This window comes from Ostrinia furnacalis, unplaced genomic scaffold (assembly GCF_004193835.3).
Source record: "Ostrinia furnacalis isolate ACB-3 unplaced genomic scaffold, ASM419383v2 OfSCF0932, whole genome shotgun sequence".
NCBI classification, from domain to species: Eukaryota; Metazoa; Arthropoda; class Insecta; order Lepidoptera; family Crambidae; genus Ostrinia; species Ostrinia furnacalis.
This window is the reverse complement of record NW_021131171.1, coordinates 498,796-514,756: the sequence shown is the minus strand read 5'-3', so window position 1 is coordinate 514,756 and position 15,961 is coordinate 498,796. Positions and strand designations below refer to the sequence as shown.

The 15,961-nt window shown below is 34.2% G+C and overlaps 2 protein-coding genes across 4 annotated transcripts in view; one reads left to right on the top strand and one right to left on the bottom strand.

Moving 5' to 3' along the window:
• The first annotated feature begins 167 nt into the window (after positions 1–167).
• LOC114350658 (putative methyltransferase NSUN6) lies at positions 168–3,398 on the top strand. Its single transcript, XM_028301532.1, has 7 exons — positions 168–461; positions 554–749; positions 947–1,103; positions 1,191–1,398; positions 1,789–2,079; positions 2,190–2,371; positions 3,274–3,398. Exons 1-7 carry the CDS (start codon positions 354–356, stop codon positions 3,380–3,382), a joined length of 1,251 nt encoding a protein of 416 aa, XP_028157333.1. The 5' UTR covers positions 168–353; the 3' UTR covers positions 3,383–3,398.
• The window catches only part of CYP354A1 (cytochrome P450 9e2-like), a 34,065-nt gene continuing 21,074 nt past the window's right edge, over positions 2,971–15,961 (bottom strand). For 2 of the 3 annotated variants that reach the window (XM_028301528.1, XM_028301529.1), the window contains exons 3-9: positions 12,976–13,099; positions 12,762–12,880; positions 12,254–12,432; positions 12,043–12,116; positions 6,323–6,538; positions 4,003–4,254; positions 2,971–3,788 (exon numbers count right to left, since the gene is read on the bottom strand). In XM_028301528.1, the coding sequence (XP_028157329.1) occupies positions 3,625–3,788; positions 4,003–4,254; positions 6,323–6,538; positions 12,043–12,116; positions 12,254–12,432; positions 12,762–12,880; positions 12,976–13,099 (1,128 nt within the window). In that variant the 3' untranslated portion in view covers positions 2,971–3,624. Of the gene's footprint in view, positions 3,789–4,002; positions 4,255–6,322; positions 6,539–12,042; positions 12,117–12,253; positions 12,433–12,761; positions 12,881–12,975; positions 13,100–13,170; positions 13,323–14,352; positions 14,609–15,961 lie in introns of those variants that run through there. The other variant, XM_028301527.1, reaches the window with a different exon arrangement.

Below are 15,961 nucleotides of genomic sequence, written 5' to 3'. Positions count from 1 at the left end.
TGGATTGGGATTGAGCCAATAAAATGAGCGTAAACCAATATTTTATATGGAGGGTGAATAAGGGGGTGAATTGTTATTATCGATAGTGTTTGTAAAATCTTTGGCCAGTTAATATTTTATACTCTTTGCCTTCAATCAGCTGTTGAATGACAGTTGACAGATGAATGACAAAAATGTCATTGTCAATGTTGTTTTCATCTTTTCGTGTGTGGTTTTAAAATATTTTTTTCTAAAACCCTGAATTACTTTTAATTAAAATAACAAAGAAATGCAAATGTACACAAATAATTATACTTCTTGTATGTAACTTTTGTATGCAGTTAATTTAGCGACATAATTTTAAAGTAGAAAACATGGAAGATATAAAAGAGTGGCTTTCGCTTCCTCCGCAGTATACTACGTTCAGAGTAAATAAACTGAAAAAATTTGATTGTAATACCCTAGAAACTTACCTCAGTACTGTAAGTAAATATGTTCAATTGATTTCGTAATTTCATTGATGTTTAATATTTGTTTTGAATGAGCGAATTTTTAGAGCCCATGTTACTTTCAGAAAGCTCCTGAGCTAAACACAACCTCTTTGCCCAATTATTATTTCTTAAAACCGGATTGCTTGGTGGTGGAGCAATGGCCGGTTGACGTGAAAGTTGATAAAGGACGAAAAGAGGTTATTGTGGATGCATTATGCGCAGCGGCTGTATTGAGAGGGGCACACGTGTTTGCTCCTGGGGTGGTGGGCATGCCAACAAGTATGAATATTTATTACCTATACCTAATTTAAAACAGAATACCCATTCTAAGAAGAGTCTATACAAACTAGTTAGAACTTTGTAACTCCCATAAAATCATTATTTTCAAACACTAAGGACTTGCACCTTCCTCAAGTACATACCAAGTTTTTAAAATAAATCTACAATAATTTGTTAAATTTGGTCTATGTTTCCAGATTGTCAGCTGGATGAAATGGTTGACATTTACGGAGATATAGATGGTCAATGTAAACGAGGCCTCAAAGTCACATTTCAGGGTAGAAAACTCTTTGTAGGCACTGGAGTGTTGAAAATGTTACGGCGTGACTTATTTGATAATGGAGTACAGCCAAGGTAATAACGATGAATGTCATTATTGTAAGGAGTTATTTTTCAATATACTTCATTTAATTAATTGATTGTTATACTTGCCTTTTTCAGTGGCATAGCTATAGAGACACTTCTTCCAGCGTCAAGGCTACCTGTAGTCAATGAAACAATATGTCCTCCTGGAGTCTTATTATTGCAAAATCTACCCTCTATTGTGTGTGGGTGGGTTGTGAATGCTTTGCCTCATGAGCTCATCCTAGACATGTGTGCTGCACCTGGTAATAAAACAACCCACTTGGCAGAAATGTCCAATGACCAAGTAAGTTAAAAGCATTTACTATTACAGTAGAACGCCGATTATCCGAATTAATTGGGACCGGGGCCGATTCGGATAATCGAAAATTCGGATAATCGGACATAGACTGGTAATAAAGAAAAAGCATGTTAAAAACGAACTGTCACACATAGAATAAACTTTAATAACTGTGTTTACAGTTCTACAAGTCGCTCAGTTGAAATATATCTAGACTCCTGCGAGTTCCAACTTGTTACACCAATAGAAAACAAAAAATACTTGGGTTTTAATTTTTTATATTAAGCTTAGGACCGATTCGGATAATTGGCGATTCGGTTAATCGGCGTTCGGATAATCGGCGTCCTACTGTATTATTTACGTTTATTTTTATTTTTTAATTATAGTCTTTTACAGGCATTTATCATAGCAATGGATAAAACAAGACAGAAAGTCGAAAAGTTAAAAGAAAACTGTATAAAACAAGGAGTAACATGTGTCACTGCTTATGCATTTGATTCAACAAAATGCTGCTCAAATGACAGTAAAAATATAGATAGTGGCCCTCCATTTCCACCAAATAGTTTTGACAAAGTCCTCCTAGATGCTCCCTGTAGTGGACTAGGCCAGAGACCTCAGTTAAATAATAAAATGACACCAAAAATGCTGGAATCATACAAGGTTGTTCAACGAAAATTAATGAAAGCAGTAAGTAACAAAGCCAGACTAAATCAGAATGAGAGTTGAGAAAATCTTAATTTCTCAACTTATTCTGAGACATAATGTATTGGCACTAATGACAAATTCAATATTTTCAGGCTGTTGACGTACTGAAAGAAGGTGGAACATTGGTGTACAGTACTTGTACTGTTACCATAGATGAAAATGAGGGCTTAGTACAGTGGACTTTAGAGAAGTTTCCATGTCTACGTCTAGTTCCAGCTGAGCCCCTCCTAGGTGGGCCCGGTTTGTCCGGCAGTGGCCTAAATGATGATCAAAGGTGAGAGAAAAAAAACTTTAAATTTTGCATAAACATTTATTCAATTAATGAAAAATATTATAATGTGGCAAGTGATGTACATACTAAGTCTTTTTGGCTACTGGCCTTGAACTATTCTGATAGCCAGTACAATTTAATAATCCAAGCTAAGTGCTGATAAATAAGGATGTGAGCAAGGTTAATACTATGGTTATGACCTATCAAGTTGTTCATAGTTACTGTATATTATACAAGGTGTTTGGCGCATCGTGTGCCAAAATGATTTGGCGTATAGAAGTGGCCATTTCCTATATTTTCAGCCCCCATAACACGTTCCATGCCAGGCGGCTACTTTTCTATTAATTTTTTTAATAATTTCACCAAAATACCCAAATCGCATCATTTNAAAAAATATTGTCTTTTTGAAATGTTCTTACACTATTTATGGCGGTTAAATCACAGTTTGTTTAGCTATCACATCACTGAATTACTTATTTTTGTATCACAAGTATTACATATTACTTATTTAAAATTGCCGTTATTACATTATTTTGTTATAAATAATTGACTTCACTAAAAAGTATACTACTTATATTACTGCTATTAAAAACCAATCACCATACCATAAATAATTTCATTTATTACTTTTAAAGAAAGGTGTGTACATGTGGAAACGCAAACATGTTTTGTCGTATAATATAATAAATATACCTACATTAGAACCAATTTAAATTTAACAGTTTTTTGGGAAAATCCTCTTGTTTAAGTTTGTATAAAAACCTGTATTGAGAGCACGTACATGCACGCACAGGGTAAAATTAATCAAGTTGCATTAACTAGCTTTTATAGACATTTGCGGGAATGCCCGCTGTTCCACTAAAAAGTCGATTACATTGGTCTACATTGATCATTAATTGTTTCAGAGTAATGGTGCAAAGATTTGGCCCAGAAATTGATAACTTAAGATTAGCAGAACCAATATATCGAGATTCCATTGGTTTTTTTATAGCAAAGTTTACTAAATCTCACTGAATATTGTACTCTTTATTGTACTATAGATATTAACTAATAAGTTTATTTTTCTATTATTAATCATTCATAAAATTTTATTTAAATATTCTTTATAAAAATTTGATAATAAAACTATTTGAAATACATCGTTATTGTTCTTTGTAATTATGAAGTATTTCTGGTTTGTTTACTTTGCTTTTGCATTTAGTTCAAACATAATACTATTCTTATTCTATTTGCATTTTATGCAACCAAAAAGATAATTATATTTTTTCAAGTCGGACCCACAATCCTTTTCCAGTTTTCAACAGCATACTTCTCTTATCAAAATGAATAGGGTCCTCAGTTTTATCGCAAACTGAAAATTTGAAATTCTTCATAAGTGCAACCATCGCCATCTTTGCGGAGAACATCGCAAATCTTAGACCTGAAATAAATAATAATATTTATTTTTGTATTAGGTACTAGTTATTTGAAAAAAAATCACTGTCCATATACAAAAACGGGTGGGGTGTGTATTATGCAACAAGAGTTGAAGCGATCAACACAAGTAAAAATTTCTTTAGGTTTATTTTCTTCAGTGTGAGCCTCAACTTTCGTTGGGCGACCCATAGGTGTGTGTTGTATAAATCGCTACTAACCAATACAATTTCGTGGCCCGACTCCAAATGCCAAAAACAAATGAGATGGTCTATTCTTCTTCTCTTCGCCCATAAATCGCTCAGGTCGAATCTCCTCCGGGTCTGGGTAGTAGTCGGGGTCCATATGAATGCCGTAAATCGGTAGTGCCACAATTTCTCCTGTCTGCACTTGCACCGATGTACCGGGTAAAGTATAATTTTTCGTGCAAACTCTTTCCACTCGACCTACTGGTGGATATCTTCGTAGGGTTTCTGGAAATTGAAATCATACCTTATTTTATACAGTGTGAGTCACGTTAAAGTGTACATATGAAAATAGATGAAACTAGACCTATTTTTATCGACAAAAAAGAGGTCAACATTTTTTGTTTTTTTTTTTATTTTTTATAAAAATTTTTTTCTTCCAATTACTTATTGTAAAGAAAACGTAATAACTTTTAAACTAAGCGGTATATCCTGATAAAATAAAAACATTAATAATGCTAAATAACAGGCAATACTAAAAAAATACATAAAATACACAAAAAAGGCCAACAAATAATTAAAAAAAATACTTTTTGAAAAAAATCTGCTTAAAAATTCGTGTTTTTTGGTTATTTGATAAATTTCTCTAAAAAATGCCCCTATAACCGGCGGTTTTTATTACTTTGTATTATTCTCTATCGTATTACCTTCGTAAAACCAAAAATCGCATGTCTCTATCCCTATCACAACGTTTGCAATGATCGTTTGAACTAAGCCTCTCCGGGCGCGCCATTCAACGCTTCGTTAACAACGAAACTGAAAATGGCTCTAGATTTGTAATTTTGATAAAGACAAGTTAGATTTCAAATAAAAACAAAAGATTTCGAAGTAAAATAAGCATTTTAGTTACAATTAAAATTGTCTCTACCTGTAGCGGAGAATAATGTTGTGGCAGGCCTTTGTTCAAACGATCATAGCAAATGTTGTGATAGGGATAGAGAAATGCGATTTTTGGTTTTAAAAAGATAATACGATAGAAAATAATACAAAGTAATAAAAAACACCTGTTATAGGGGCATTTTTTGGAGAAATTTATAAAATAATCAAAAAAATACGAATTTTTAAGCATATTTTTTTCAAAAAGTATCATTTTTTATTATTTGTTGGCATTTTCTGGGTATTTTATGTATTTTTTCAGTATCGTCTGTTATTTAGCATTATTACTGTTTTTATTTTATCAGGATATACCGCTTAGTTTAAAAGTTATTATTACGTTTTTTTTACAGTAAGTAATTGGAGGAAAAAACTTCTATAAAAAATTTAAAAAAAATCTCAAAAATTTTTTGACCTCTTTTTTGTCGAAAAAAATAGGTCTAGTTTCATCTATTTTCATATGTACACTTTAACGTGACTCACACTGTATTTGTTTAGATTCAACTATGTACAGTCGACAGCAATATTTGTTGAAAAATAGCTTCCTATTAGTACTAATACGTAAGCCGTCGTCTTAACTGCAATTATAATCTATCTATGGGTTTCGTATCAATTCGTTTATCAGTGTCTCGATCAGAAAACTCGAGCACGTTTAAAGTTTCTAAAAAATATTATGTCTAAAATGTACTTATATCTTTGGATTTGGAGTGAGTGTGAGTACTATTAGGCTTACTATACAACTTACCTACTTAGTAATAATTAATAGGATAGGTTAATAATTGTGAGTGTGCGCAATTTTTCTGTGATAGATCATTAGAAGTAATCTTCTGTGAAACTGCACCGTCATTCACGTCATACCTAATTACCGATGACACACATTTTGACTATGTCTAGGACTTTATACCTTAGTTGCAACGAGGACTCATGAGTTTTATTGATAAGGTCTTTACTTTAGATAGTAGGATGATAAACATTGCATTTTACACCACATATATTTACTAATATCACAGATAACATAAACTAACTATAGTTTATCTGATATCAAATCGTTTTACACCTGTTGTTTTGACTGGAAAACTTATAAATCATCTTAGATACATATCTACCAGATAAATGCAAAATTATAACTATTTCGTGGTTTTAATGTCCAATGCACAGCAAAATAAGTCATGCATTTCACAGAAACATTACCATCTTATTCCTAAGTCGTTTATCTTAACTTCAGCACCTGGTTCAACGAATATTGTTACCGACATTCAAATCTAAATTATAGGCAGCCTATCTGCTTGATGGAAATCAGTGGTTTGAAATAACTAGGTTTTATTATTGTCTGCCACGAATTTAAACTGGGAGCTATAGACTATGTCATTGTTTTGACTATAATTTTCGCGGTCAATAAAGTGTAGGTATCATTATAACTCACCCAGCAAAAAGCCTTCAAGGTAATCCAGCTGACTGAGAAGTTCGTAGCTCATCTCTTTGCCGTCGGTCATTTCTTCTATGTGTTCCCTCAATTTGGTTTGCAGCTCAGGTTTGGTGGCGAGCACGTGGAGAGCGAAAGACAAAAGAGTGCTGGATGTTTCGTAACCCGCGATGAGGAAAAGTAACGACTGCGCGTCAATAGTATCATCGTCCAAATCTGTAATAATCGTCTCATTTAAATACTATACTCGTAGCTGACAAAAGTTAAAAGAACTTTTTAACTTCCGCTATGAGTAGGGTTACCATTCGCCCGGGTTTCCCCGGATTTGTCCTATGGGGGTGGGGTTTAATTTGTAGCCCGAGTTTAAAAATATCATTCTTAGACCGATGCCTGGTGACGCGATTAAAGGCTGACTAATTGTCATTGTCATTTTCATTGGACTAAATCTAAATTAACTATGTGAAAGTTATGTGCTTTACTTAATTCAAAACTTCCTGCATTGTTCAGGTAGTAAAATACCTACCTAACATACACTTGCCTACTTTCACAGAAAAACCCATGTCATCATTAAATGATAAATTAATGACTCAAGATGATGTCATGCCAAGATAAAATTTTCATGAAAACAAAATACAGGGTATCCCAAAAAGTAAAGTCAAGCCGAAGCCCAGAGGTAGAGCATCACCCCTATGTATGTTCCGCAATCCCTCTAATATTATTATAAATGCGAAAGTTTGGATGTCTGGATGTTTGTTACTCTTTCACGCAAAAACTACTGAACGGATTTTGATGAAACTTTACAGTATTATTGTTTATAGCTCATAATATAACATATAGGCTTAATAAATTTATGACGATCTGTGACAAACTAAATTTCACGCGGGTGAAGCCGCGGGCAAAAGTTAGTTTTTCATAGTTTAGGAGTTATCGTTAATTTTTTAATTTTTAAGAAATTTATGACATAGTGTGCCTTAAACTTTTTTTTCGGGTTGACATCTCATCTTTTTTTTAGAATCTATAAATTGCAGGTATAGATGACCCACGCTGAACTGTCCCACCAAACTCAATGACAGGGGGGCGCTACCATCGTTCGACTATATGGTTTCCAACATGGCAAAAATCAGAACCAGCGATCCGGTATTGACGGTGGCGCCCCACTGTCAATGTCATGCATAGGACAGTTCATTATTTTGGTACTATACATATGTAAAAAAAATTCACCTTCCTGTCATTGACGCAAGATACAGAACTTTTGCTAGAAACTTAAAAAACCTACTTTTAGCAAAACATTATAAAATTTTAAATTAAAAAAGAACTTCTATAGGTTCTAAGCAATGCGCAGTTATCTGAACTTTATTGTTAGTACAAAAAAACATTGTACCTACTTAATAGGTCTTAATTTCCTGTAATCACTCCACTGAAGTAGTAAATCAGACATTTCTTTACATGTTTTTGACTTTCTTAGAGTGAATATTGAATATTGGAAATCATAAAGTTTCATTACGTAGAACACTTGTAGAGACAACAACTGAAAAAAAACATTTGTTTATCCACAAAATAAGACCTTCATCTCACCAGATGAAAAGGTATAATAAATTTTTTTTCAAAGTATTTGAAGTGAAAAAAAAATATTTTACACTTTCAATACTTACTTAATTACCAATACCTACTTTTTGGGACACCTGTATATCACCAAACATGTTAATTACTTAGTGTTCTAACTTTAGCTACAGCTACAGCAATTTTACCTGTTAAACCGGTTTCGAGTCTAAATTCACGCGTCTACGTATTTCGTTTACACAAACCATCATCATGAATTACCAAAACATGTTTTGTTTATTTCCTCATAGCGATCAAAGTCCAAAAGTCCGTTCTCTGTTTTGTATCCATGATTCATAATAATCCTAATAATTCGTGTCATTAACTTTAACAATGAGGATCATTTCGATTTTTAGCTGTGAATGCAGATTTATAGGGCTAAGAAATCCTTAATACACAGTGCAAAAATTTTTGTTCTACGACAAAAATTGACGAAGTTATGGCCAAATTACTAAAAAAGTTCACTGACCGCCCGGCGTGGGGACGATGACGTCATTATATCCGATCCGAACGCTGCCGGCGTACTGCGTGGATAGAAAATATTTTTTTCTAGCCAAATTATCAGTTTTAGAGAAAAAATTGTAATGACATTTATTCATCAGAATAAAGTAAGCTATCGATAGGTAATTTTTAAAAATGGAAATTGTGAAAAATAACGGAAAAAATCCATACGCTCATACGATTCAATGGCACGCAGAGACGCGATTGGGGTCTCCGCGGTGGTATATTTGGCGATTTATTCAAATAAAGTGTACATAAGTGTTGTTAGAGTCATATCTTCTTCCAAGTAAAATATAAAAATGTATAAGTATTAATTTATTTACTTCTAACAATAAGGTATAACTTCTAACAATAAGACATTGCTATGAAAATCATTTCGATGTAAACTTAATAATACCTACCTGTTATTTAGTTTTTCTGAGTTAAACCTACGCAACTACCTATCTATTCGCCGTTCCCATGGGCGGGCCAGCTGCTGCAGGAAAGGACAGCCGCTCCGTGCTGAAAATCTATTTAATCTTAGCCTAGAAGCTGGGTATGACTACCCCGCCCCTCTCCTCTCCCCAGGTCATAAGCTGGGCATGACTTCCCCCTCGGCCAGAAGTTGGGTATGATTTACCCGTATTATTATGTTCAATACAAACAATCATTAAGTTACACTCACCCCAACCGCGTCTCCGCATTGCATCGAATCCTATGAAAATGTGGTTTTTGGACATAGCAATACTTATTTTTCACAATTTTTATTTTTAAAAATTACTGGTCGATAGGTTACTTTATTTTGAAGAATAAATGTTATTAAAAGTTTTTTTCTAAAACTGATAGTTTAGCCGGAAAAAAATATTTTCCATCCCATTAGTACGCCGGCTGCGCTCGATTCGGATATAATGACGTCACGCGGCCTTGCGCACGTTGACTTTTAGCGGCAAAAACGGCCTATGTTTATTACTTAATATCTTCGTAAGTAATGGTCCGATTTGGATAATTCAAAAAGATATATCTTTCTTATGTCTTAAAGATTAACGTAGATACTAGTTTTATTGAATTTTCTACAACAGTACTGATCCTCATTCTGGATATTTACGCATAGTATCAATAAAAATAATGATCAAGTAAGTACTTAAGTACCGAAACAAATTTAGCCAGCTATTATTAGCTTGTCTGTTAACATCATGACTTCTAAGATAATTTTAAAACCATTTTAAATTTATTTCCTTCTAATTTCAACGAGTTTATTTATAATATTCAAAATATTCTGTTTATTTCTAAACCACCATCATGACGAACATGAATTAACCATAACTTATTTCCCCAAGTGATTCAGGATCAAAGTCCAAATGTTCATTTTCTATTTTTTATGCTGAATCACGTTTCTAATAAAAAGGACGCTGATTGACCTCAATAATCAATTGAATTTTTTTTTTTTGTGCTGCCAAAAAACCCGACTTACTCTGTTTATTTTACAAACAAACGTCTGCATGAACAGGCATTATTAGAACTTATTTATTCAGTAAAGATCAAATTCCAAAGTCTAATAATTTTATTTAACTTTAGTTAATGATAGTTCACAGAATCACAATCTCTGTTTATTTCTCAAACAAGCGTCAGCATGAACATGCATTACTAGCAGAACTTATTTAAGTAAGGACCAAAGTCCTAAGTCTTAATTTTTTTTGTTTATGAGCTACGAAATGATGCGGTTTTTCCGTGTCATATTAACAAATTACTAAGCTCCCCTAAGCTCGTATGCCTGTTTGCTATTATCATTTTTTTCTCTGACATGTTTTACCGAAATAATTCAGTGAGCGAAACTAATTACACTACTGCAAGAAAGATTATTTCTTTTATCGGGCGATATGGCCGGAAAGATTATCGCAACGCTTCATAATTTTAATTTTCAAAAAGGACATCATCCTTTTTGGTCCAAAATCAAAAGTGCCGGCAAAAAAATAAAAGTGCTGTATTCTGATAGAACACGTCCGCCTTAGCATTTGTTACTATGACACCAAAGCTGTAGCACCACTGTGCATCGTAGTATTTGAGTTTTAAAAGTTTGTCTTTTTAACATTTACGATTAAACTATTTACTAAAACAAATGAAGTATCTTGCCGAAACATGGCGTTTTTAATATGTTCTAGTTAACACGATGTACTTATTGTCGTTCACATACACTGCATACCCAAAAAAATGCACCATGAGTACCTACAAACAATAAAAAGGAATGTTAAAACTAGACGCGGCTTATCACTTCTAGGAATTAGACCAATAGCCTTACCCTATCGTCATACAATGGGCACACTGCCGCACCGCACCACAACACCCCTTTTTTACTGGTAAAAATGCGTTGAATCGCATACCTACCCTGCGGGGACAGGGTCAGAAGGACGAGGCATACCCACCAAAAAGACCCCGGTACCCCGTCGCTCGCCCTAAGTGGCAGGAAACTGTGAGGTTCCGGACAAAGCCTTCTCTACCACAGCCTCTCCCGGCCCTACAAGCCTTCCAGGACGGGGGGGGCGACAGGAGCAGCTGGGAGCGCTCAGCTGTTCCCGTCCGACGGTGGTGGTGACCTGTGCAATCAGGTGGGGGCGCCCCCGGCCCGCTGGCCATCACCGAGGAGAGGAAACTGGAGGCGATCATATATTGTCGCCTCCTCTGATCCCTCCGCCGTCGCCGGAACGAGGGCGCGTCTGGATCATCCTCACGCTCTCGCTCTGCAGCCTCTTTCTGAGACATCACCACAACACCCCTTTTTTACGTGCGTACCCCCACGCTTTGGCCGTAGCCTCACTTACATGGTCGCCTTCAACAAGGCAACTCCCTCCGAAACGGACGGGCTCGGCACGCACTTCGGGCCTCAGTGTCACATAATAAGCAGCGGAGAACTTGGACCGAGCACACTTTGGCCTTATGGTCAATGCAATGCTCGGCTTCAACAGTGTTACATGACAGAACGAGGAGATTCCCTCCCTCAACCCTTCACCGCCGGTCTCGCGCTCCACCCGCGTGTGTCGGTCACTGTCTGTTTATTTCTTTAGTACCGAGAGCGAAGTTGTCGTATGTGTTCTCCCAGAAAACAGCACATTTTTTTTCGCCAGCACTTTTTGATAATGCACCAAAAATATGAAACGTGGATGACTTTGATCTCAAATTCTACGACGCACAGTGGTGCTACAGCTTTGGTGTCAAAGTAACAAATGCTAAGGCGGATGTATTCTGTCAGAATACAGCACTATTTTTTTATTGGCCGACACTTTTGATTTTGAACAAAAAAATGTATGGATCGTCGATGACTTTTAGATCTCAAATACTCGACGCACAGTGGTGCTACAGCTTTGGTGCCATAGTAAGAAATGCTAAGGCAGACGTATTCTGTCAATATACAGCACTTTTTTTTGTTAGCCGGCACTTTTGATTTTGAACAAAAAATGTATGAATCGTCGATGACTTTAAGATCTCAAATACTCGACGCACAGTGGTGCTACAACTTTGGTGTCATAGTAACAAATACTAAGGCAGACGTATTCTGTCAATATACAGCACTTATTTTTGTTGGCCGGCACTTTTGATTTTGGACCAAAAATGAATGAGACGTGGATGATGTCCTTTCCACCACTTACATTTGTTTGGGCGCTCAGGGTCAGATTTTTCTTTTTCGGCGGCATCAATAACTAATTGAAGGAAATCATTTTTTCTGGAACAAAATATTTAATATTATATTAAGTCACACTACTAGTCTATTTGTGCCCTACATACTTATTAATTATTATAAAAAAAAATATTGGAATGCCAATAAAATGTTATAAAATATTTTATAAAAAAAAATCTTACTTGGTGCCTGATAGCTTCCTTTCTGATTTAGCGACTTTCAATATTCTTAGTAGCTCTTCTATGCTCTTGGGGTAGAAGAATGATATATTAAAAAATCGCAACATCTTCGGCATGAATACTAGAAAGAAAAAGATGCACAATCGCTTCAATCTCGGCATGTAATTAAACTTTTCTGCTACCTGAAAATAAAATTTCATAAAAATATGAGGCGATGGAAAAATCCCCACCTGTATTAGATTCACATACATACAGGTTGATATTTTCAGTTTTTTTTTTTCGTTTACACCGGCAAGAGGCATGACAATAAAAAAAATATTAAGGACTTTTTATTGTTTTTACCAAAATCACATTCAAGGGCCAAGACTTTTATCATACTTATTGTTCACAACTTTATATCAGACAATTAAAAGTTGTATCTATTTATTTATTTATTGATAAAGGTACACCAACAGCATTCTATTTGAGCTTTTTTCTATTTACATAATTATAAATAGGAAAGCAGACATACTTTGACAAAATGCGCGTTCTCGTCGGTCAACGCATCACACCTAATCCCAAATGCGCAAGCTCCTATCACTTCTAGTGTGAAGTGTCCCATAGTATCTTTCATTTCAACATCTTTGTTATCTAAAAGAACACAAATGCTTGTTATATTGACCTACTTTAAAATCTTTAATAGTCATTAAAATAAATTACTAAATTAATTAATTTCGAAAACTTACCATATTGTTTCAGAAACTCAACCATTTGTTGAGAACAATGTTGAATTAAAGGGAGCATGTTTCTCAATCGTGAAGAACTGAATGTTGGAGTCAAAGTGCTTCTCACTCCTTTCCATTCTGGACCCTATGAAAAAAAAAAATTTTTTATAGATTATCCTCCCTGTAACTTTTAATAACATTTGTTTAACAATATACCTTCAAATTCAGTAATGACTGTTTCAAGTATCTTGGTTCATTCGAGTTCAGGGTACTTCTATCGACAAAATGATCAAAATCTCTAATTGTGATTGCCTTGATGAGTTCAGGATCTAGAATGTACAATACAGGTCGACTGCCTTCAAAAAGACCTGTAGAACAAATAACACCGGTCAACAAAAAAAAATTTTTTTTTGCGCATGGATTTTACTTATTATATTCTGATTATATAAGCAAATTTATATAAAAAAGTGCGATTACAAATCGAAAATATTTGCTTTTTAAGAAGTAATAGCGATTTGAATTTTCCATCTTCATAGTAGAATGTCTCTAAAGATGCACGTCCCATTCTCATTGGGATATATTTACAAATAATTATGGGGGCTTATTCGCAAGAACAAGGGGCACGCTTTCATCAAAATATAGTGAGATTTGAGAGACGACGTTACCAAGGCCAGTATACTGAAAGCATGATAGGGTTAGATTTTTATGCGAAAAATCTTATATGGAACATGACAGGAAATTAGAACTTTTCATTTTTAATAAATATTTGGACTATTTTAAATTTTCTCTTGTGAGAATTAATCTTAAATGGATGTTTGATATGTTTTAATAATTAGAAAGAATGAAAGAAAGAAAGAAAAAAATATATTTGGCAACCAATTGAATCATCTCTATGTTCACGTTTCATACATTCATTGATATGAATTTTTCTATTTTTTACACATAAAAGCAAATTCAGAACAATTTTTTGTTGTTATTCTTATTTCTAGGTCATAAAGCAATAAAAATAAGCTATGCATAACCCGTGCGCAAAAATGCTGTAGACAGTTGTAATAGATATAATACAACTGATTGTTCGTCGACTGTGTTGTCTGTTACTTTATCTTCAGTGTGCTGTTAACAATAGGTAAATGTTTGGTTAGAGACGGGTCGTTATGGGGCACGAGACTTAGAAAAATTTGTAATAGAGTAGGTAGGAAAACCAGCCAAATTGAATCAATTCCTGTACATAGGAAGTTTTTAAATAAAAATACACAATAATCAAATATAATATTCTTACAATGATATGTAAATTAGTTCTACTCTTCCTAAAAACAATTTCAGATAAATAGCAAACTCCCTAGAATCTTAAATTATTTTAATAGTATATTTTACTTAATCTAATGTTTAGGTACTTACCCCCATATGGATTTCCTTTGAAATAATTGTAAATCTCATACTGATAACAGTGAAAAGATTTTTTTGCAGTTATTCTTGGACCCAGACTACCCAAAAATATTATGGGCTTCATATATTTAATACCTTTTTTTTCAAAATAGTCAAATGTTCTGGTGTAGTAGAAATAAATAACGAATATCAATGTAAGAATTAGTAACAATTTCCAATCGGCTATTATAAAATCAAGTAATTTCTTCGTCCCGCTGAAGTATTCCATTTTAGATTTTTTTTTTCACTATAATATATTATTTAAGTTTAAAAATGTATTAACTTTTTAATAAATCATCTAGAACTATTGCTAGAACTTCACTTTTTCTTTTATGTCCACAGCACAGATGAGATCCACAGACAGTGTTGCCAGTCGGGTCTAGTCAGAAATTACCAGAAATATAAAAAAAAGTAACCTTTTTGAATAAAAAGTAACCTTCATACGGGGGGGGGGGTTTGGGGTGCGGAGCGATGATTGTGTAAGGTTGTTCAAAGTGACCAGTCGTATAAAAACGTTTCATGGATTTGCGTTTTATTTTCGAAAAACATTCGCTAAAACTCATTTTTTTAACAATTAATAAATCAAATTCAAGTTTAAATGCACTTTATGACATAATTTTTAAATTGTCACTATTAATATTTTTTACTGAATAACCTGTAAAGTTAATTCTACAATTTCTGAAAAATCACCTAAAAGTAACCTTTTCATTAGTGTAACCTAAAAGTAACCACAGCGGTTCAAAAGTAACCAAAAAGGTTACAAAAGTAACCTTCTGGCAACACTGTCCACAGATAACTATATATTAGTCGGAGTTTATCTATGTATTACTTTTCTCTATGGTTTATGTCGCGCAGCGTTGCAGCGTAGTAAGAAAGAAAAAAAACTATACCTAAAACTTCCATATAGTTCCAAAATACTGGACTGTCCTGTCGATGACATTGACAGTGGGGCGCCACCGTCAATACCGGATCGCTGGTTCAGATTTTTGCCATGTTGGAAACCATATAGTTGAACGATGGTAGCGCCCCCCTGTCATTGAGTTTGGTCGGACAGTTCAGCGTGGGTCATCTTTACTACGGTCATCCAATTGAAACTTGCTTCCAAACAGCGACATCGGTCGATAAATTCAAATACTTTTTAACTACCCTAAAACGCTCTAGATTTCGCTGCTCCTGTTTCCTTCATATTTTCATTTTTTTCTTAATTAAAATATATTTGAGAATATTGTTAATTACAATGTGAGAACTTTTTTTAAATGAAATTAATTTGTTTTAATTTAAAACTGAACGGTGACATTTTTTGTTATAATTTACATAATAGAGTAGTAGAAATTACTATTTAACATATGGCAACTTTGTTTTTCCTCCAAAATGGCCGGTGTTGTTTTTGCTATGTTAAATGCATTCTTGTTTTCTTGGCCATCATTTAAGTGTTCTGTGGCCAAGGAACTTATATATAAGTTCCTTGTCTGTGGCCCTATTAAAGTATTGAAGAGTCGAGTCAAATTCAAGCAGTGTTACCAGAAGGTTACTTTTGTAACCTTTTAGGTGATTTTTGAACTGCTTTGGTTACTTTTAGGTT

Excerpts from the sequence above, each read along its gene's own strand:
- LOC114350658 (XM_028301532.1), top strand. The coding sequence starts at position 354 with ATGGAAGATATAAAAGAGTGGCTTTCGCTTCCTCCGCAGTATACTACG. Across the intron at positions 1,104-1,190 it reads GATAATGGAGTACAGCCAAG|TGGCATAGCTATAGAGACAC; the intron begins GTAATAACGATG and ends TGCCTTTTTCAG. Across the intron at positions 2,080-2,189 it reads AACGAAAATTAATGAAAGCA|GCTGTTGACGTACTGAAAGA; the intron begins GTAAGTAACAAA and ends CAATATTTTCAG.